Genomic DNA, 20,695 nt, shown 5'->3' with positions numbered 1-20,695 from the left:
GTCTGAACATTTCCTTATTAGATGTATATTAGCTCACTGAACCACAGTGGACTCTCGGCGTGTAACTGAAGTCCTTTTCCTTTCATGCCTCAGTTGATATTGCTTTCCTGTTTTCAACCGAGAGTGTATTTGTTGCAATTGTTATTGTATTTTTTTTCTCCTCCTTCGCCCGCTTTTATCCAGACTTGTTCACTGGCTGTAGGCAATCGTCTTTAATATTACAAAGACATAGTAAGCCAAACTCTGGAAGGCCTTATCTGCAGAAAAACAAAACAAACCTTTGTCTGCCAGATGTACACATTGCAAAGACTTTTCAGTGTCTTTCTGCTTTGTACACAGTCACAAATGCACGTATGAGAAGACTAATGTTTTACATGCATCATATTTGCAGGTCCACCATCCTTCAGCAGCAGTTTAACCGTATGGGCCGAGTGGAGCACGGCTCTGTGGCGCTGCCAGGGGTGATCCGCTCTGGCTCAATTGGCGCAGAATCACTTAGCATGGGTACCATGCCATCCCCTCAGCAGCAGATCACAATGGGTCAGATGCACCGTGGACACATGCCACCACTGGTAATGATGCCTGTAAAGTTTTCTTCCCTGTTAAAGCCGCACGTGTAAGAGGTGGTTGTAGCGATGCTGCTGCACACATTAACTAGTGAATTTAAGAATCAGTCTAATATTCGCAGTGTAAGGTGAGATGTTTTTATCCTTATGTGCAGAGCTCAGCACAACAAGCTCTGATGGGAACCATCAACACCAGCATGCAAGCTGTGCAGAAAGCCCAGATAGACCTGGGGGAGGTGGACAACCTTCCACCACTGGGACAAGACATGGTACCCTGCATTGCACTTGAACTCCTAATATATATGCTGATATTGTAATAGTAATAATATGTCTATGAGATGTGTTATTGAAAATCATGTTTGTAGTATTTTTACCTGCTTCAGTGATGATTTGTGGTCTCTGTTTAGGCATCCAAGATGTGGATCCAAAACAAGATGGATGAGTCAAAACACGAGATCCACTCCCAAGTCGACGCCATCACTGCAGGAACAGCCTCTGTTGTCAACCTCACGGCTGGTCAGTGGCTCTGGCAGGAGTCAGCACAATCTGATAATGCTTTTCTTTATTAATTTCGTTTTCAGAACATGAATCAGTTTGTCCACTAAGAAAGCGTGGATTTAGTCTAGCTTATAGGAAAAAATATAAGTAATTTCAGTCTTAATAGTAGAGCGTGTCTCTGGCGTACACTGTTCAGTGCTGACATTTATTTAAAATAAACACAATTAGGTATTTTGGGAATTCTACATAAGGCCTGTAAAGTAGTAAAGTAGTGGTGCTCACACTTTTACGAGGAAGTGTTAGCGGCGCTATTTTCTTGCAGTTAAAATTATTTGGCCAATTAGTGACTTTAAAGGAGACATTTTCCATCACTCTGGTGTTCATTATTATCATTGTAGAACCTGTGTAAAGTCTAATAGCTCTCTCATATCCTGCTGTGGTTTGGAGAATGTGGGCTGGTGAAGGTGTCGGCTGGCTTTGTGCCAGTCTTGCCACTTCATGTTGAAAATCATTTATTGGTGTGGTTTTTTTCAGCTTAATGCTCTTGGGAATTGTTCCCAATTTCTTCGCTATTTTTTAGGGTTTTTTTTTTTTTTTTTTTTGCTTATTTCTCTCAGCTGAAATAGACTTATGTGATTATGCAAAGTCTGTAATCTTGGTTAAAGGCAAATACTTTTGATTATTAGCTGACTGACTCGGTGAATCTTTCGTTTTGGGATACCTTTATTATAATCACTTCTCTGAGACCGTATATTTTCCTGATCTCCTTTCTTCTGTTCATTCTTAATCATAATTAGCCGATCCTACCGACACAGACTACACAGCAGTGGGCTGCGCCATCACCACCATATCCTCCAACCTGACTGAAATGTCAAAGGGTGTGAAGCTGTTGGCCGCACTCATGGAGGACGATGTAGGAGGAGGCAACGACCTGATGAAGGCCGCCAGGACACTTGCAGGAGCCGTTTCTGACCTGCTGAAGGCTGTGGAGCCGGCCTCTGGAGAGGTGAGCGAAAGCACCCCAAACTCTAAGAATATAAAAATAAACCAATTTAAGCTCTTTCAGTATTTAGGTTTACTTTACATTTTAGTGCCATATCGATTACTGCGGCAAAACCGATGGCTATTAAGCTAAAAAGCAGCATTGTGTATATTCATTAATATCGTCTACTGCATATGTAATATGTGGAAGGTCAGCTTTGGTTGTCGGTTTAAAGTCAAATAAGGTCTGGACATAAAGGAGGTATTAGAATAGAAGCTAAAATATGAAGGGAGGACCAAATTTGCACACTGTGTTGAGACCAGAGAGAGGAGGAGGAGGAGGGGTGGCCACATTGATAGAGGCATAAAAAAATGGAGAATGTGTGAAAATGAGTCCTCACTCTGGATTCCCAGCATCAAGCAAACTTTTCGCCATTTGTACTCCATTAAATGCCAGATTTTGTGTGTATGTGCCTGTGGAGCTTTTTCTTCAGTCCAAATGGGAAACTTAAAAAACGCTAATCAAATTGGTCACAGAGCAGCTCTACCATGAGACAATGGATCGTCTCTGAATAATCTATTTTCTCTCTTGGTCCTGAACTAACCTAATTATATTACCATCTTCCACTGCTTGACAGCTTTAACTAACTAAATTGTTATGGTGAATCTGAATAAAGACGGGATATTGAAGCCGAGCTGATCGGCACGTAGTTTGGAGTTAGTTTGAAGGACTTTAATGTAAGGATGTGTTGTTAATTTGTTTGAAAAAAATAATCTATGTACTGTACAGTGTTTAACCGAAAACCATTGAGCTTTACACAGGTGTGCATCACTGTGCATGCGGATAGTTGGAAAGGTGAATTGTAGATTTGAGTTTAGATGCTGCTGATCCAACGCACACAACACACAAATCAAGATATAAAATGCTGCCGGGTGTTTAAATACAGTTTCACATCCTGTGTGTTTTCTGCAGCCAAGACAGACTGTGCTGACAGCAGCGGGCAGCATTGGTCAGGCCAGCGGAGACCTCCTGCGCCAGATTGGAGAGAACGAGACAGACGAGAGGTTTCAGGTGAGACTGCAGCCATTTATCACCTCACTGCATTCAGAGAAAAGTCAATGCTCTGGAACTGCCACTCACTTAATCAAAATCGCCTTGTATCCAGGGGAAAAAGACCAAAATGTTGTTCCATATTTTGACCACGTTTTCGGTTTGAGTTGAAGGATTTCCTAGCTTTTAATCTAGAAACAATGAAGCTTTTCTTTAGCCTGCCTTCCTAAACACATTCAATTTTTTGCTTGTTTTGCATTTTACAACAATTCAGTTAATGAGTTGAACAGATGTGGAGTGGCTAAATGCGTATGTGTGTTTAATTGGATTATTGAGGCGGAAGCTTTGATGAGATTTATTTAGTTGCATATAACTGCAGACAATCCTGCGCTGATTTTTGCTTCACTATAGTGTTGGTTTAAATGTTCATTTATACTGTATGATGCTGCTGCTGCAATTTCTTCCATTTGTTTATGGCTATTATATCAAATGTTATAATAAAACACGTTTTTGTTTTTTTTCCATGTTTGTTGCTTTACAGGACGTCCTGATGAATCTGGCGAAAGCAGTGGCCAATGCAGCAGCCATGTTGGTGCTGAAGGCCAAGAATGTGGCCCAGGTTGCAGAGGACACCGTCCTCCAGAACCGGGTCATTGCTGCAGCCACACAGTGTGCCCTGTCCACCTCTCAGCTGGTGGCATGTGCCAAGGTACAAAAATATGCTTTGTTGGATGTGATATGAAATGAAAGTGAAGAGCTCTGTTCCTTCACCAGTCGTCACAAGCATGAATCATATTTTTTTTTTAAACTTGACCGATATTACATTTTTGGGCCTACACCAGTACTGGCTTTTAAGGAATACAACTTTGAAATATCATCCACTGTTTTAATATTCCTGCATGTATTCCATAAACTAAACATAGATCTTCAATGTTAGGAACTTCCGTGCTAAATCCCCTATCTAACTCCTGGTTGAGAGATATTTTCCGTTGCTCCATCGGCCCTCTGTGACACTGACAACAATTCATTGCGTTTAGCTTAAACTGCCCACGCTCCATAATCAAAACTATGTGAGCCAAATGGGGAAAAAATGACAGCCTGTGGAGTTGATTGCCCCCTTACAGCCTGAAGAGAATTAATGTAGGATATACCTGAATCAGCTGAACATCGGAAATAGTATTAATTATGATATCTTTTTGTCTGTCTCTTCTTCTTTAGACATGTAGATTTTTTTTTTGTGTGTGTGTGAAACAGATCACTTGTCTTTCCTTCACTCTTCACTGTGTTCTCCCCACACACAACCGATGGAAGAAAATGTTTTATTTTACATCCAGCATTACTAATATTGGACCAAACCAACAGACATAAATACTCCCACTTCTTTCCTGTTTTTAGTTAATACAACAAAGTAGTGGAGGTTGTGAGTTGTAAGCGTCATTTACTTTGACCTCAAGTGTTGGCTAAAAAGATTACATTTATTATGTTTATAATAAGGTTCATATATAGTTAATCCATTAAAAAACAACTTAATTGGCGTGTTATTGGTGACCACTCCCCATAACTCTGAGTCAAGCAGATGCTGGATATTAAGGTCAGATTTGATGTACTGAATGACAGTAGCTTTGGGTTTGCTAGCTAAAGGAGCTTATAACATGAGTAACAAAGGAAAGACAAAAACATGGAAATGTTGAATGATTTACAGAGAGAGTCTGCCAGGTACAGGTTTTCCAATTTTTAGCTACTAAGATCAGATCTCTAATCCTAAGTCTAAACCTAACCAAGGAAAAATGGTAGATTAGCTTGGGTAAAAGAACGAAACTTGAGGCACACAACGATGTGTGCGGCTGGTAAAGTTTCTGGGCTGCTTTTCCTCATAACACCCATCCCCCAAGATTTTCTCCATTTAAAGCAATGCTTTGTCAGGGATTGTAACATCCTAGTCCTTTTACTGAATCAGATTTTAATATACTAGTACATGCCCATGCAACAGTATTGTTTGGTCTGTTTATAAACTGATATACATAATAAGAAGGAGCGAGAAAGTATCGTAATTAAACCATTTTTGTTGATCCCCTGCAATGCTCAGGTCCTGCGCTAGTACATTGTTAGGTGGATGCCAGGCAATGTGATTCGGTATATAAATAACGTTGACGATTTATGGATTTAAGACATTATTTTCAAGAAATTAAAAGGATGTAATGCTTTTATAAGATGTTACAGATACATAAATGTTGCAAATGGGTCATTTCACCTCATTGGTTGGTGGTTGTTGGGCAACATGATGATGTAATTATTTGCACCCTATTTGAACCCTTAAAGGCCAAAGATGTACCTGTGTACTAAGTTTGGCTTAACTATTAATCACGCAGGAGGAGTTCATAAACAAGCAGATAGAGATTGTGTATATTATAGTAAAGATCCAACAAAATTCTTTGTGTGTACAATATGGAAAATTATGGGTTAATTGTTTATTTCAAAAACTTAAGCAATGCCATCATCTCCTCAGTTGTGATACTACTCAGCTACATGTGCTGCAGACAGTACTCGGTGTCAGTGCTTGGCTGTGTAAACTATGTACTGGATTCATTTTTAGATTGCCCTGCGGTTTTATTTTGTTTTGTTTTTTCTGTAATCTTTTCAGACAGAAGTTTTCAAAGCTATACTAAATGGCTCGCATCAAGCAGTATTTGCATGAGATACGATGAAATGATGTGCTGATTGAATAATGGGGATTTTTTTGGCGTGTATTTTGTCTTGGATGTGAATATTACACTTAGAATCTTACAAGAAAAACACTTGGGAAAGACTGCATTTGGTTTCCTCTTTGCGATATAATCACAAAACCGTGTTGTAGATTTGTTAAAAACTAAATGATTTCCTCAAATATTAGAATATTATCATTTTTCTGCAGCGCAAACTTCCATTTTTATAGTGGGGGGGAAAAAAAATCTGTATACGCTAAGGCACTGATAAATACCCTGTGCCCTCATCATATTTGTGCATCTGTAATTGTACAGCCCACATGTCTCTAATTAGTTTAAATGCCCTCCCGGCTCCTAATCTGAATAGTTGCATTTACAAAGCAAATCCTCACCTCTGTTCATATCAGCGTGATGAGAGCCATATGCTGAAGTCCTTTTAAATGTATGTTTTCTCTGTTCTTTGGTTTTTTGTTTAATTAATGATGAAAGAGTGTTAAAGTGGTACATTTATTCCAGGTTCCTGTTTGTATTTGAAGCCTTTTTATTAAAAAAAATTGTTTTTGTGTTACATTTCGCACACAAAAGAGGTAATTATATATATTCTTTTTCATCTTTATGTTGACGTAGGTGGTAAGCCCAACTATCAGTTCTCCAGTTTGCCAAGAGCAGTTAATTGAAGCTGGAAAGCTTGTCGACCGCTCGGTGGAAAGCTGCGTCCAGGCCTGCCTTTCAGCCACAGAAGATGGCGAACTTCTCAAGCAGGTTAGTTTGGTTTAGTTTAGATCAACATTACGCTAAACCTTTTGCTGCCTGGTGGAATAATAAACAATGAATCTCTTGTGTTAAAGGTGAGTGCAGCAGCCAGCGTGGTTAGCCAAGCTTTAGGAGATCTCCTGCAACACGTTCGTCAGTACACCTCAAGGGGAGAACCGATTGGGCGCTATGACCAGGCAACGGACACCATTATGACTGTCACTGAGAGTATTTTCAGCTCAATGGGAGATGCTGGTGAGTCCAATTAAGGAGAATTTTCTAGTACTTTAAAATCTGAAATATGCTGTGCATTCAGTGCATGTACAGTGCCACCTTTCCTCACTTGAAGTCAGGAAGGGTGGTAATGTATGAGGAAGACAGGAGTGACAGACAAGTACTGTATGTGTGGTGTAGGGCATGTATGAGGAGGCAATGAGACAGTGATGAGGTATGTGCTAGACGTGACAGATGGGTCCAAGGTGGTGGTGAGATTACATCAGGGATCAGCTCTGAGCCCCTTCTTGTTTGTGATGGTGATGAGCAGGTTGACAGATGAGGGCAGGCAGGAGTCTCCGTGGACTCTGATGCTCACAGGTGACATTGTGATCTGTAGTAAGAGTAGGAAGCAGGTGGAAGTATGCTCTAGATAGAAGAGGAATTGAAGTCTGTAAGAGCCAGTGTGTGAAAGAGAGGCAAGTGGACAGGTGAAGAAGCAAGTTAAATACCTGGGGTCAGTCATCCTAAGCAATGGACAGTGTGAGCGTCATGGGTGATTTGTGACAGGTGAAGGTTTACAAGGTGGTAGTGAGACCTGCTGTGATGTATGGTTTGGAGACAGAGACACTGATTTAAACAAAAAAAGGAGGCAGATTTGTGGATGCTGAGATTGTTGTTGCGATTGACCAGGATGGACAGGGGACATCAGAGAGACGGTGCAGGTTTAGCGGTTTGAAGACATGAGACAGTTTGGACATGTGCAGATACATTGGACAAAGGATATTGAAGATGGAGCTGTTGGGCACGAGGAAAAGAGAAAGACCACAAAGAAAATTCATGACTGATGTGACAAAAGAGGATGGAGGCAGATGAACTGGTGGGGCGACCAGATCATCTTCAACTCTGGGTCAAGTGCTCATTTAGAAAACTCAGCATGCTAATATGCTAAAACTGAGACAGTTATAAAGTAAACATGTTATGTGTCTTTGTCTTGCTGATGACCTGTTTCCATCATCCAAATTTAGAAGTATTATGAAAGTAATTGCTGATAATCTGGAGAAGGGGGAAAAATGAACACGAAGAAATGAAACAGTGACTAAAACACATTCAGTGGCTTGTAGGCAAAGCTCACAGCTACTAGCTGATAAGTGCCATCTAAGCTGTCCAAGTGAAATCAAGTGTCAGCGTTGACCTATCAACACTTTTAACCCACGAGAGCTGAATCGGCCTGAAGCATCCTTCAAAAAACCAGCCATAAGTATATAAATAGTTACCACAGCCTACTCTAGAGCTAAAAATGTGAAACTCAACCTGTTATTCTAAGAAGTTTGAGTTTAAATAGACAAATACATTAAAACAGTGCCAGTGGGTGCATTTTTCTTTAAAAAAAAAACTGGCTTACCACATCTCTAAGGCTTGCAGTCCCTGACTAGATGCTTTTGTGTATCTGTGCCTCTTCCGGTCTTCTCCTCTGACAGACTGATGTGATGCTGGGTTTGAATGGACTCCTGTCAGGCGTTGTGAGTCCACAGAGAAAAGCTGACAGTGATTTTAACAAGCCTGACAGTAGAGAAAGACCGATAGATGGATATAGATGCACTGAGAATGTCAGGGCCTAGAGGTCAGTTCTGACAAAGTGATTGGCCTGACAGTAGAAATTGCTGTTTATTCTTCTGAGAGCTAAATAAAAGAAGAACGACAGAAAACGCCGCCTTTGAACTGGTTGTCAAAGACGGTATGTTATGTTATGTCACACCCAGTATAAAAAAGATAAAGTGTGAAGAGCGTAAAAAGAGTCGCTCTGTCAGTAGTGTCAGGTTGAAGGATCACCTTAGACATTCACATGAATTACAGAGGCTTATCGTAAAGTAGCTTTTAGGGTGTGTGTCTTTGGCACATAGATTATAAACAATAATTTCTTTCATCATTTTTTATTTTTTTAATATTTTAGTCTAGGGCTGTTCGATATAACGATATATATCCAATGACGATATAAAAACGTCTATCGTCAAAAGAGCTTGACTACGATGACCTGGATGACTGAGAACCTTCACAGACATAAAAACGTCTATCGTTTCATTTTACGCTATCGTTTGTTTCGTGGTGTCGCAAAATAAAGTGTTTACGGCAACATTTTTTCATTATTTTGATGGTCACTGTAGTGGCTATATTAATTTCTTAAAGTTCTCTCTTTCTCTTACATTTAATATAACCACACTACAGACAGACAAGCGTTTGTTTTTATGCGTTGTCGTTAGCAACAACGACGGTAAAACCACCGCGTGTCCGCTTGTTCCACATAAACCTTTCACAATAAAGCTCAAGATCCTGTTGAGACTTTTCAAAATAAACTGAATCACGTGAAAGATGAAGAGTGTTTACGGATGAGAAGCGAAAAAGAGCCGTCAGGTGCTAAAAAATGAACCTTAGACTCAAACGTTAGAACAGGCTTTTCCCCGCAGCACGCCGTGTAATAAATACTCACAAAGAAAACGGCGGCCGTTACAACTTATGTCTAAAAATGTATCGTTTCATTCATCGGATAAAACACTCGACTCCAGGTACACGACGCCCAGCTGGAAACACTTCCCGCAAGTCGAGCTGCCGGAGATTCACAGAATTTACAGAAAATGTTACATTTTTGTGATTTATATCGTTATCGGACGATAGATGTCTTAATATCGGGATATGAGATTTTGGTCATATCGCACAGCCCTATTTTAGTCAGTATTCTTAGACTTAGTCTAGGAAAGTTTGAAATGTGCTAGTAATATTTACATTCACTTGTTTCTTTGTGTGTCACAAGGGAGATATAAAGTCCTCCAGATCTTGTTAGGAATACAACTCTTCACCCACACCGAGTGAAACATGTTTGTATATTTTCTTTCTCTCCCACCAGGCTCTCTTTTAAAGGGCCCTTGTTACACCTCAGTCATATTTATTACTTCAGACCGTGGTAATACAAGTGAATGCACAATAAGAAAGCTTAAAAATTCTGTATCTTACCTTATACTTTCTTGGGTTTAAAATTTCCATCAAAAAAGGTTTTTTGATTAATGTTACATCTGTTGGGCTTTTTTCTTTCCACTTTGACACCAGAGGGATTTTATCTGATTCTTTTGAACGTTTCCCTTAGCTCACCTGAAAACATGTGTACCTGCAAGCAGGATTTCTAATATCACGTTGTTTAAAACCTGATGTTCACTCATCGCAGTGCTTATACCTCATATGCATCTCTTTTAATAATGTAGTTGGAGTCGTGCTTGTATTAGTGAAACTTGAATCTTTGTAAAGATTTCTGCCTTTTAGTTAATTGAGCTTTTTTGTGGCAAAACCACAGAAACAAAAAGATTGCTCAAAGCAGTGTCAATTTTATATAAGCTTAAATGTCTGAAGGGGATCTTTTATGTTGTCTTACTGATAGAAAATTAAAATATTTCAAATTAAAAATCAATACTGTCTTGTTAAAATGTTTATCTCCTCCGCTAGGGTTTGCCAGCATGGGAACATTATTGCATCGTTATCACTAATCAGTACAAAAGAAAGCAGTTGTTGAAAAGGGTTTGACTAATATTGCAAGTGGTTAAAGAAATTTTAAATGCTGTTATCCAAATTGTTCATTATTCAGTAAACTTGGAAGCATTTGCAGTAAAGAGATCTAAAAGTACCCAGTACAGGTTTCTTAAAAACAAGCAACCACCTGGTCTTTTTTTGAAACCTCTAACCATTTAGAGTGGAAGGGACTCGATTCTGTCCCAGCTGACATTGGGAGAGGCTGTGTCCACCCTGGATAGATCCTTAGTCCATCACTGGGCTCCTGAAATTGAACAAAATTCCTAAGCCAGTATTATTTTTTTGTGTTATTTTATTCCTCCTAAGCCAGAATTTCATACTTTGTTGAACCCTTTTTGCTTTTTGAACCCACAAGTAAACATTCACTCCCATAATTTTAATCCATTCATTGAGAAAACCACTCCACGAGGAGGGGTTAAAGGAGCCTGTCATTAGTATGACTTCTACATTTACCCATGTCTCTGTTTCCCCTCATCTCTCCTCTTTAATCCGTCGCTGCGTTTCTCAGGAGAGATGGTGCGTCAGGCTCGAGTCTTGGCTCAGGCCACCTCCGACTTGGTGAATGCCATGAGGTCCGATGCAGAAGCCGAGGTCGACGTCGACAATTCTAAGAAGTTGCTGGCAGCTGCTAAATTGTTGGCTGATGCCACAGCAAGGATGGTGGAGGCAGCAAAGGTAAGAATCATATTTATTAAATGGTGAATGGACTGGTTCTTATATAGTGCTTTCTTTTTTAGTCAACTATCAAAACACTTTATCCTACACACAGCACTTTTTTTGCATCTAAGTGCTTTCCATCTAATAATCACTCTGCAATCAAGGGATCAGTGGCAACTCAGGGTTCATCATCTTGCCCCTTTAGTATGCAGAGTGGAGCAGCCAAGTATTGAACCAGCAACCTTCCAATTCTCCTTAGGCTAAAATTTCAAAAACATGCCTGTTTATCTTTTTTGGAATTTGGCTTTTCTGTCCCCAAAAAGACTGAACTGAGCTAAAGATTTCATTTTAATCTCAGTAATGGCATTTTTAAGATTGTGTAAAGATCCAGTGGGCTTGGCTTTGCTTCTCTGGTATGTATAAAATGACCTTTATAGTGACAGCAGAGGGGAAAGAAGCAGAACCAGAGACCCCAAGGGACACGTACATAGGTGTATGTGTGTGTGTTCACACAAAGGGGAGAGAGGTTATTCTGCTTGGTCTTGTTGGCATGGTTCTAATTCTTTAATAAAAGATGACCTTAAAAACTTTTTCAATTTAAAAAGAAAAAAACCCTCTTGATCCTTATTTCTAGGATGCTTTTCTCAAAGTCAACATCTACAGGGTCAGTCTTCTTGTTAAGCTGCATATTGAATTGTTGTTGGTTAATGTTGTGAATTACCGTTGGTGGTTTAGTGACACTGCTCATTCTTTTGTACTTGTAGAGTTTGTGTGTTAGAGTCTGTTTGTGAGTTATTTTATTTTAAATACTTTGAAATTACACATTAAAAATCTAGGCCTTGTTTAGTTCATTTATAGACACTTGGAGTTGTGTGAATAGTGACTTTTATATTGAAAATATAATACATTCAGGCAGTTTTGGAGCTCACTGAGTAACAAATTATACTTTGGAATGAAATGAAGAAAATCCTACTCCCTTAAACCTTCCTCTGGTAAACAGCAATAGTTGAGATTAGGAATTACTTTGAAGTACAGAAACAATAATCAACTAAAGTGTAAAATTCACAGAATTGGTCTGAAGCAATAGATTGTTTAGTTTTCTCTCATCTACTTATTTCTTCATAACTTTTTTATGAAAGCAACATTAAAATTGCCTGGACATCAAAATTCATTCTCCCCAGACTTTTGAGGTCAGGCTTAGCTTTGCCTCTTATCTCATCGTCTTCTATCCAAATTATTTATCTGCTATCTTTCTACATCGGTCCCGTTATCTGTCAACAGAATCTCACGCTGATATTAATAACTCTCAACTCCCACCATGAAAATTAAATGATGCCCTCCAGCTGGTTGGTAGAGTCTGATGCCAGACTTATCACCATCACAGCTGTATGTTTATCCGTGTGAATGGAAGCTGAGACCTTAGCCAACCATTGCCTTGGTAACGGGTTTAGCATATTTAGCTTATTTCTTTTGCTCCAAATTGTAAAATCAATGCTGATGCTTGAGCACTGTTGACTTGCTGAAACTCGCGTGCCTTGCTGCTATTAAACAATCTCGGATTTTAAAGACTAGTTCCCCAGGATGAATTCTTTCTTGCAAAGTGTTGTTACACCCTGTGGAAAACATCACTTTCTAATAATTATGCAAATTGGCTGCTCTATTTAAATGGTGTCAGCAGTTGCCAACAGGCTGATGACAGCTGCAAACTGCACCGACTCGAAACCAGTTACTAACAACATTTTAACTCTGATTAATGCTCTTGGAGCACAAAATGAGTTTTGTTTTTGTCTGTGTGCTCGTGATATATTGGGTTGCAGTGACTTCTGCCAGTAGCATCAGTGAGGTTAAATATTTCTTTAATGACATGTGTTGTCATGCACACCTTCCTCTCTGTGTAGCTGCAGGTGATGCTCCCCATTAATTAACTTAATGGCAGCAGGCTGAGCTTTCTCTCCAACAGCAGGAGACAGGAAGGTGCGAGTACCCAGTAAACATGTACTGCTGTATGTATAAACAGGAAGATGGAAAAGCTTCTTGATATGAATAAACAACGGCTCCTGACATTTAGCCGTCTACAAAGAAATGATTGTTTGCATCAGGTTGAGCAGTGGGAAAGTCATTTTCAAAGATTTCTCTGGACTGGACGTTCTAAGATTATTTCTTCCTGCCTTGCCTATCTGTCATGTATATGCTTATCTGTGTGTGTGTTCTCAGGGAGCAGCAGCCTACCCAGAAAATGAAGACCAGCAGCAGAGACTGAGGGAGGCTGCAGAGGGGCTGCGTGTGGCCACTAATGCTGCTGCTCAGAATGCCATCAAGAAGAAACTGATCAACAGACTGGAGGTCAGCAGAGCAAAATTAGCAGTTGCACATCGACCCTAGTGAATAAGCTACCACAGACAGATGATATTTCTTCCTGAATTTAGCCCGGGAGGTGAATACCGTGCTATCTCCAGCACCAATTCTAAATGTCACCATCTCTTAAGTTGTATTAGTATTAGGATAAGGGGCCCCGTTTACAAAGTGCAAATGAGGCACCAAAGATTAGGGAAGATGAGATTTTGATGTTTAGTAAGCTGTTTTCACCATTTAAATGTCAGGTTTTAAATATTTGCTTCAGTTTGTTTATTTCTTTCTTTTTGCCTGAAATGGGAAAAGAAGTGCAATCGAAATGGATCGAAAGTTGCTCGTATGCCTTAAGGTTGCTTGACTCACAACTCAATATCGCCTCAAATAATAATGTTGAGCTTGTTCAGAAGGATTTCTAAAATTCACCTGATTTTGTTTGTTTATTTAATTTAATTTTTAAATGCACTGTCCTTGTATATAGTCTTATTACATAACACCTTTTTTTTTTTAAATATAGGAAGAAAATGTATGAAAACACAAGTCCCACTCCTAATTATTAGTCTTTTATGCTGCATATTTAGCAGCATATTTACCATTTCAGCATCCAGAAGCAGAGGAGTGAAGAGAGTGTGACACCGTGACTGCGAAACCATATTCTACATGTGACGTTTGTGTGGGTCTTGTCATTATTCCTCAGAATGCTGCCAAGCAAGCTGCAGCTGCAGCCACACAGACAATCGCCGCTGCTCAAAACGCCGCCGCCTCCAACAAGAACACAGCTGCTCACCAGCAGCTGGTGCAGAGTTGTAAGGTGAGGGATGTTGCTAACAGCAGGGTGCCATTTATTTTTGGTGGTTTTGGCTTTTTTTTAATGTGAACTGCATTGAAACTTTGTGCTTCATACTATGTTTCTTTCATATCTTTATGGTAACGTGTCTCCATGTTTGTGTGTGTGTAGGCAGTTGCAGATCACATCCCACAGCTTGTCCAGGGAGTCCGTGGCAGTCAGGCCAAATCGGAGGACCTGAGTGCACAGTTGGCCCTCATTATTGCCAGCCAGAACTTCTTACAGGTGCAGCCCTTTATGATCTTTTGGTTTGCCTGTTTTGCTGGTGTGGGGATTGTTAAAAGTTTATGCGCCCGCACTCGTACTGGGTAACTTCAGTCCTACATTGGAAACCAGGCTAAAAGTATAAATAGTGCTTCTGTCATGTGGGGACGTTAAAAATAGGCCGGTAACCTCTTTTTGGTGTTAGCGGGCGGTTACAGAAATGCTGGTGTGATGGTATTATGTGTTAAATACCTAGCTGGGGTTTTAGAGCCCCACATAATACCCTTTGAAGAAATATCACCAAGTCTGTGAACTACTGACTATTGGTTGCTTGATTCTCTAAAGGAAAGCGTTCCGTTGAGCCCTATCCGATTTAAATAAATAAAATTTTATTAAAAATTTAAATTAATGTTTTTTGGGGTTTTTTTTCCCACATCTCTCTCTCTGCAGCCTGGCAGTAAGATGGTGACCTCGGCCAAGTCATCTGTTCCCACGGTGACTGATCAGGCTGCAGCCATGCAACTGGGTCAGTGTGCCAAGAACCTGGCCACCTGCCTGGCGGAGCTGAGGACGTCTGCACAGAAGGTAGAGCATAGACACGCACGGGAATTCTTGCATTCCCATGTGTGCATGTAGGAATTTATTCTTGCATGCATAGTATTCACAAAATGACTGGATTTTGGACATGCAGATTGCATGTGCAAGAAAATATTTTACCTTTGTGGATCATATACAAATTTCAGACCTCATAGGAACAGACAAAAAGCTACATTTCTGTTCAAAGATCATTGCTTACAGGTGAAACAGAAACAGCTGTAACTGACCATATACCATATACTTGCTTTTGTTTCTAGGCTCATGAAGCTTGTGGCCCCATGGAGATAGACTCTGCCCTTACAGCCATCCAGACCCTAAGAAGTGAGCTACAAGATGCCAAGATGACTGCTGTGAATGCCCAACTAAAACCACTTCCTGGAGAATCAGTAAGAAACATTGTAGCCCCATAAAGCAGAGTCGGGACTCAGCTGCACTAGATTCAAGACATGCTCATGCTGCCAGTGCATGAGCATGTCAGAAGCGAGTTTGCAGGCTAATATTTTGTTTTCAGTTACTAAAATATAAAGCCTCTATCTTCTCTTCCCCCCCCCTTTCTCTAGCTGGAGAAGTGTGCTCAGGATCTGGGCAGCACCTCCAAGTCTGTGGGATCCTCTATGGCTCAGCTGCTCACCTGTGCTGCACAAGGAAATGAACACTACACAGGTTGGTACTGTTGACATCATTCTAGTAAAACAACCGTCAAACCGAGGCAAGAGGAAGAAATCTTTATCGTTTTAGGAAACCACATACAACCTTTCATCTATTGCCTCAAGAAGGCCTACTTCTTTATTATAAACCAACTAGACCCGCAGCTTGATGTCGCACCTTAATGAGCTGAATTTATGGTCACTAGTTGTCTTGACCTTTCTCAAGTTCATCCTGTGCTATTTTCTCTTGCTTTGCTCTCCAGAATGTAGCACACACAGGGCTCGCTGGTGATTTCATTAGCTTTAACAGTATCCTCGGTTAGAGCACAGCCCAAAGAACCAGAGGAGAAATACACCCATCGCCTGGAACCCGTTTTTCCTTTTTCCTTTTTCCTCCCCCTTGAGTAATCTTGTTATCTGAACCATAATATGGTTTCATTCCATTTGTTTTATCCTATCCAGCTAATTTGTTGTGGATGAGATGTCACATTTCTCATGAGACTCTCATTGTCGGTTCCTGTCTGTGAGGGGAAAGAGCCTCATGGCACCTTTGTTTTGTTGCTTGTTGCTTCACATTTCTCGAGACAGAAGAATTACTTTTTGTGCCTTTAACAAATGCCATTACAAATTTTTATGACTCGAAGATGACAGTGAACACTGTCTTGTCACAAAGTGTCATAGCTTTAATAACGCACTGTGATGCCTCTGTGTCAGTTACATTTGTACTCTCTCTTACCTCTGATCATCCTGCGTGTAGGAATAGCAGCCAGAGAGACAGCTCAGGCTCTAAAAACACTCGCCCAAGCAGCCCGTGGCGTTGCTGCTTCCACCACGGACCCCAAGGGCGCAGCTGCCATGCTGGACTCGGCCCGTGACGTTATGGAGGGCTCTGCGCTTCTCATACATGAGGCTAAGCAGGCACTGATTTCCCCCGGAGACGCTGAGAGCCAGCAGAGACTGGCGCAGGTGAGATGGTTCAGAATTGCTCGAGGTTATGGAGTCCAACACTGCAGATGGCAGGAAGGCTCGGTCCAAGCCCTCGGCTTCCTTTCAGATTATGGCACCTGTGCCTTAAAAGTAAAGTCATCAAAATAAACTCCTGAACAATCCTGAACGGCTTTAGAAGCACTAATTAAGTCCTTGACTATGTGATAGAATTCCTACCTCATGTGTAAATGAAATGCACTGTTAAAAGTAATATTTTTCCCCTGGGACTCACGGAGGAATTGAACAGGAAGTTTAATAATAGATCTTACTGAATATGTCGTGAATTTACAAGATGTGACTTTTAAAGATGAAACCAGGTTCTGTTTTTGTTTAATATATTTATTAATCAGCCTTTCTTTCTTTTGGTTAATATGTTTAGTTGAATATTTACGTTTAGGGATATCTACGTCTGCTTGGTGATGCAGTCAAGTCAACACCTGTCAAATTTAGCAAGTAGCTCTATAATAAACCAGGTGGCAATTTATTTAAGTATTTTAATTATTTATACCTCGTTGCCCAGGTGTTTTCCACTCAAAATGAATAAATGATGTGGTATCAATGGAGAAAAATGAATATTAGAATAACCAAATAGTGTTATCTAAGACCTTTTGGAAACGTTTAGTAAAACAAATAAATTTTGGATGTGTGAGCCTCTCTGTTATCTTTGAACTGCTTCACTGAGATCTCATGTCATGTTGTTGTGTGCTTCAGGGGTCGCTATGTGATATTTATGATGAAAAACAATTCTGTTATTTTCCATGAAGAAACATGACAGAATGAGATGCAGTTTCTTAAGACTCAGGTCTATGAAAATAAGTAATGGCCTAAATAAAATATCAAAATAAAAGTAGTACAACAAATGAATGTAATAAAAAAATTATATAAACTAATGAACTATACAATAAATGACCCTTTAAAATAAAAATAATGGCCTGCTCCATAAGTCTATTAAAAAGTGCAGCAGTTTGAAGTGAAAAATGTTTGTTTTCAGAGGCGTGACAGCTGAACAGTCTCACTACATCTGACAAAAACCTTTTCAGCCTTATGGACAACTGGCACTTTTTGGGGATAATTGCTATGCTCATTAACGTTTTGAGTTTGGATTTCTAGATTAGCTTGTCCACCTGTGCCCACCCTCCTAACCCAGTTTGCTGTGCGTTTCAGGTGGCGAAGGCTGTGTCTCATTCCCTAAACAACTGCGTCAACTGTCTACCTGGCCAGAAGGATGTGGACATGGCTCTCAAGAGCATCGGAGAGGCCAGCAAGAAGCTACTGATTGAAACCGTGAGTCATCGGAGCTCTGCCGGCACAACATCGGCATCGCAGATTGTTTTCCGTTCCCACGGTGGGAGGAAAAAAGAAACAACCTCGAGAAATATGTGATTAATGACACGTACAAGTGAAGAGCAGGACTGACCTTTTAAATATCATTTCAAGCATTCTTTAGGGACCACTTTTAAATCATTCAGCAGCGTTGTTCATCTGACTGGAGTGCAAACCTGATTTCATTTAAGCATGCAAGTCAGGAAAGTGTCAAGATTTACTTTTCTATTGCTTTTTAGACATTTGTCGAGTTTCAAATTTAAGACTAAACATGTTTTGGTTTACAGACAGTTTTCAGTTTATAGGGTTAGCACTAAAGTGACATCATTATTGCTGATACACCTACTGTAAATGCATTGGGGAATTGTTAGATATTACTCTGACGCTTACAAATAATTGAATTTCTTTCATCTTGAATCATTCTATTTTGTGCTGCCTTCAGATCCCACCCGCCTCCAAGTCATTCCAGGAGGCCCAGAGTGAGCTCAACCAAACAGCAGCTGAACTAAACCAGTCAGCGGGCGAGGTGGTCCACGCCTCCAGAGGCTCCAGCAGCCAGCTGGCTGTGGCCTCTGGAAAGTTCAGCCAAGACTTTGATGAGTTCCTGGATGCTGGCATCGAGATGGCTGGGCACACTCAGGTTGGTTTTGTATCTCAATTCCAACATCTGATCATAACTATTAAGACAGTAGTAGCACGTATCACAACTCAGATATCCCAGTAAAGAGACAAAGACTTCAGACTCCTTTGAAATGTATTTTCACACGCTTATGTGTGTGTGTCATTCTAGAAAAAGGACGACCAGGTGCAGGTGATTGGTAACCTGAAGAACATCTCCATGGCTTCTAGCAAACTGCTGTTGGCTGCTAAAAGTTTATCTGTGGACCCAGCAGCAGCAAACGCCAAGAACCTGCTAGCTGCTGCAGCAAGGTACTACAACTGGCCCCTACACGCACCCACACCCACAAACCATGATTTTTAATATTTACAGCACATTTGATTGGTAGTATCTCATGATAGATCTTAAAATCAAAGAGTCGATATAAGGCTCAAGATCCAGGGTTCGGTAATAAGACTAACAGCAAATAATTAGCTGTTCAAAGCTATGAACATAATAATTATATTTTATTGCTATTGGTTTAGATCTGTTTTTTAAACTACCACTTTATTCATTCGGCAATGAGCATATGGTAAAAGCGTCTATCAAGGCAAGTGGGCTTTGTTATGATTTTCACATTATCAGCAAAATGCACTCAGACATCTGCTTGCTATGATAACATACTCATTAATGGGTTTAATGGGGCCAATTGCAGCTGCCAACCAAAACGGGTCATTAAAAAAATTAAAGGCAAACAAAAAGAGAGATGCAAACAAAATGTTGAGACGATCAGATAAGGGGATGAAATTGATAAGCTTGCACAAACAAAAAAGACGTAGGTATTTGCAAGGGTGAGTGTATAAGCTGTGTTATTACCACACAGAAACAAGCAGGAATAATTCTCACATTTCAAAAGCGACGCGCACAGAATAAAAGCCTGTTTCCCTTCCGCTCTCGTGGACTGGAGTGTGATGTTTGTTCCTCTTCTCTATGCCAGAGCTGTGACTGACAGCATCAACCAGCTGATCACTCTGTGCACACAGCAGGCTCCAGGGCAGAAGGAGTGTGACAATGCCCTGAGAGAGTTGGAGGTAAATAAAACTTTTCCACCTTGCGATCAAGCATTCGCAATCATCAATGGTGTCAGCGAGTTTCAATACCAGCTGTATATTATAAGACGCCTGTCTTTTCTGGCACTGACTAATGAGAATAAAGTGAAAATAAAAGCCTCTCAAACTTCTATAAAACCTTTATTCATCTCCCAGGCTGTCAGAGGAATGCTTGACAACCCCAATGAACCGGTCAGTGACCTCTCCTACTTTGACTGTATCGAGAGTGTGATGGAGAACTCGAAGGTAGGCTTTTGACTAAAGCAGACAGACACAAAGCACACGTCACACTTCCAATTAGGCATCTTAAGCGTGCCATTTCTTCTCTGCTGACTCTCTGTTCAGGTCCTGGGAGAGTCTATGGCTGGCATTTCTCAGAACTGCAAAACCGGGGATGTGTCTGCATTTGGAGACTGTGTGGGATCAGGGTCTAAAGCCCTGTGTGGCCTCACTGAAGCCGCAGGACAGGTACAGAGTGTTAGAGCAACGATTGTCACGCTCCCTAGTCAAATAAAGAAACAGCAGTCGAGGTGATTATGGGGAATGCTGTTTGATGAGTGTTATTTTTCCACAGGCTTCTTACTTGGTGGGTGTGTCAGACCCTAACAGTCAGGCAGGACACCAGGGTTTGGTGGATCCCATACAGTTTGCTAAAGCCAACCAAGCAATCCAGATGGCCTGTCAGAATCTTGTTGACCCAGAAAGCAGCCCCTCCCAGGTATATCCACTGTTCTCCTCATATACAACCAAAGCCAGTTAATTATATAAAAGTGTAATATACAGTGCCAACATAGCACTGTGGTTACGCTGTTCTGCAGAGATGTTATAGTATGATTCATTATCAGACCAGTGTGTTGGAAAAGGCTCAGGGGATTGGGAAGCGTATCTGTAACCGGAAGGTTGCCGGTTCGATCCCTGGGCTCTCTGTCCTGGTCGTTGTGTCCTTGGGCAAGACACTTTACCCTACCGCCTACTGGTGTTGGCCAGAGGGGCCGATGGCGCGATATGGCAGCCTCGCTTCTGTCAGTCTGCCCCAG

General features: G+C 40.7%; 1 protein-coding gene across 4 annotated transcripts in view; it reads left to right on the top strand.

The window, feature by feature from the left end:
* LOC146393525 (talin-2) overlaps positions 1-20,695 on the top strand; it is a 102,560-nt gene that overhangs the window by 57,071 nt on the left and 24,794 nt on the right. For all 4 annotated transcript variants that reach the window (XM_084930449.1, XM_084930457.1, XM_084930465.1 and 1 more), the window contains exons 14-36: positions 392-572; positions 722-835; positions 974-1,082; positions 1,862-2,070; positions 3,019-3,117; positions 3,638-3,805; positions 6,426-6,560; positions 6,647-6,806; positions 10,849-11,015; positions 13,212-13,340; positions 14,044-14,157; positions 14,305-14,418; positions 14,848-14,982; positions 15,252-15,380; positions 15,555-15,657; positions 16,399-16,607; positions 17,793-17,912; positions 18,394-18,591; positions 18,742-18,881; positions 19,547-19,640; positions 19,815-19,904; positions 20,004-20,126; positions 20,233-20,376. In XM_084930449.1, the coding sequence (XP_084786575.1) occupies positions 392-572; positions 722-835; positions 974-1,082; positions 1,862-2,070; positions 3,019-3,117; positions 3,638-3,805; positions 6,426-6,560; positions 6,647-6,806; positions 10,849-11,015; positions 13,212-13,340; positions 14,044-14,157; positions 14,305-14,418; positions 14,848-14,982; positions 15,252-15,380; positions 15,555-15,657; positions 16,399-16,607; positions 17,793-17,912; positions 18,394-18,591; positions 18,742-18,881; positions 19,547-19,640; positions 19,815-19,904; positions 20,004-20,126; positions 20,233-20,376 (3,184 nt within the window). The remainder of the gene's footprint in view (positions 1-391; positions 573-721; positions 836-973; positions 1,083-1,861; positions 2,071-3,018; positions 3,118-3,637; positions 3,806-6,425; positions 6,561-6,646; positions 6,807-10,848; positions 11,016-13,211; positions 13,341-14,043; positions 14,158-14,304; positions 14,419-14,847; positions 14,983-15,251; positions 15,381-15,554; positions 15,658-16,398; positions 16,608-17,792; positions 17,913-18,393; positions 18,592-18,741; positions 18,882-19,546; positions 19,641-19,814; positions 19,905-20,003; positions 20,127-20,232; positions 20,377-20,695) is intronic.

This window comes from Perissodus microlepis, chromosome 1 (assembly GCF_051167445.1).
Source record: "Perissodus microlepis isolate ML-2025 ecotype Zambia chromosome 1, ASM5116744v1, whole genome shotgun sequence".
Lineage (NCBI taxonomy): Eukaryota > Metazoa > Chordata > Actinopteri > Cichliformes > Cichlidae > Perissodus > Perissodus microlepis.
Note: the sequence above shows the minus strand (reverse complement) of the source record. Positions and strands in the feature narration are given on the sequence as shown.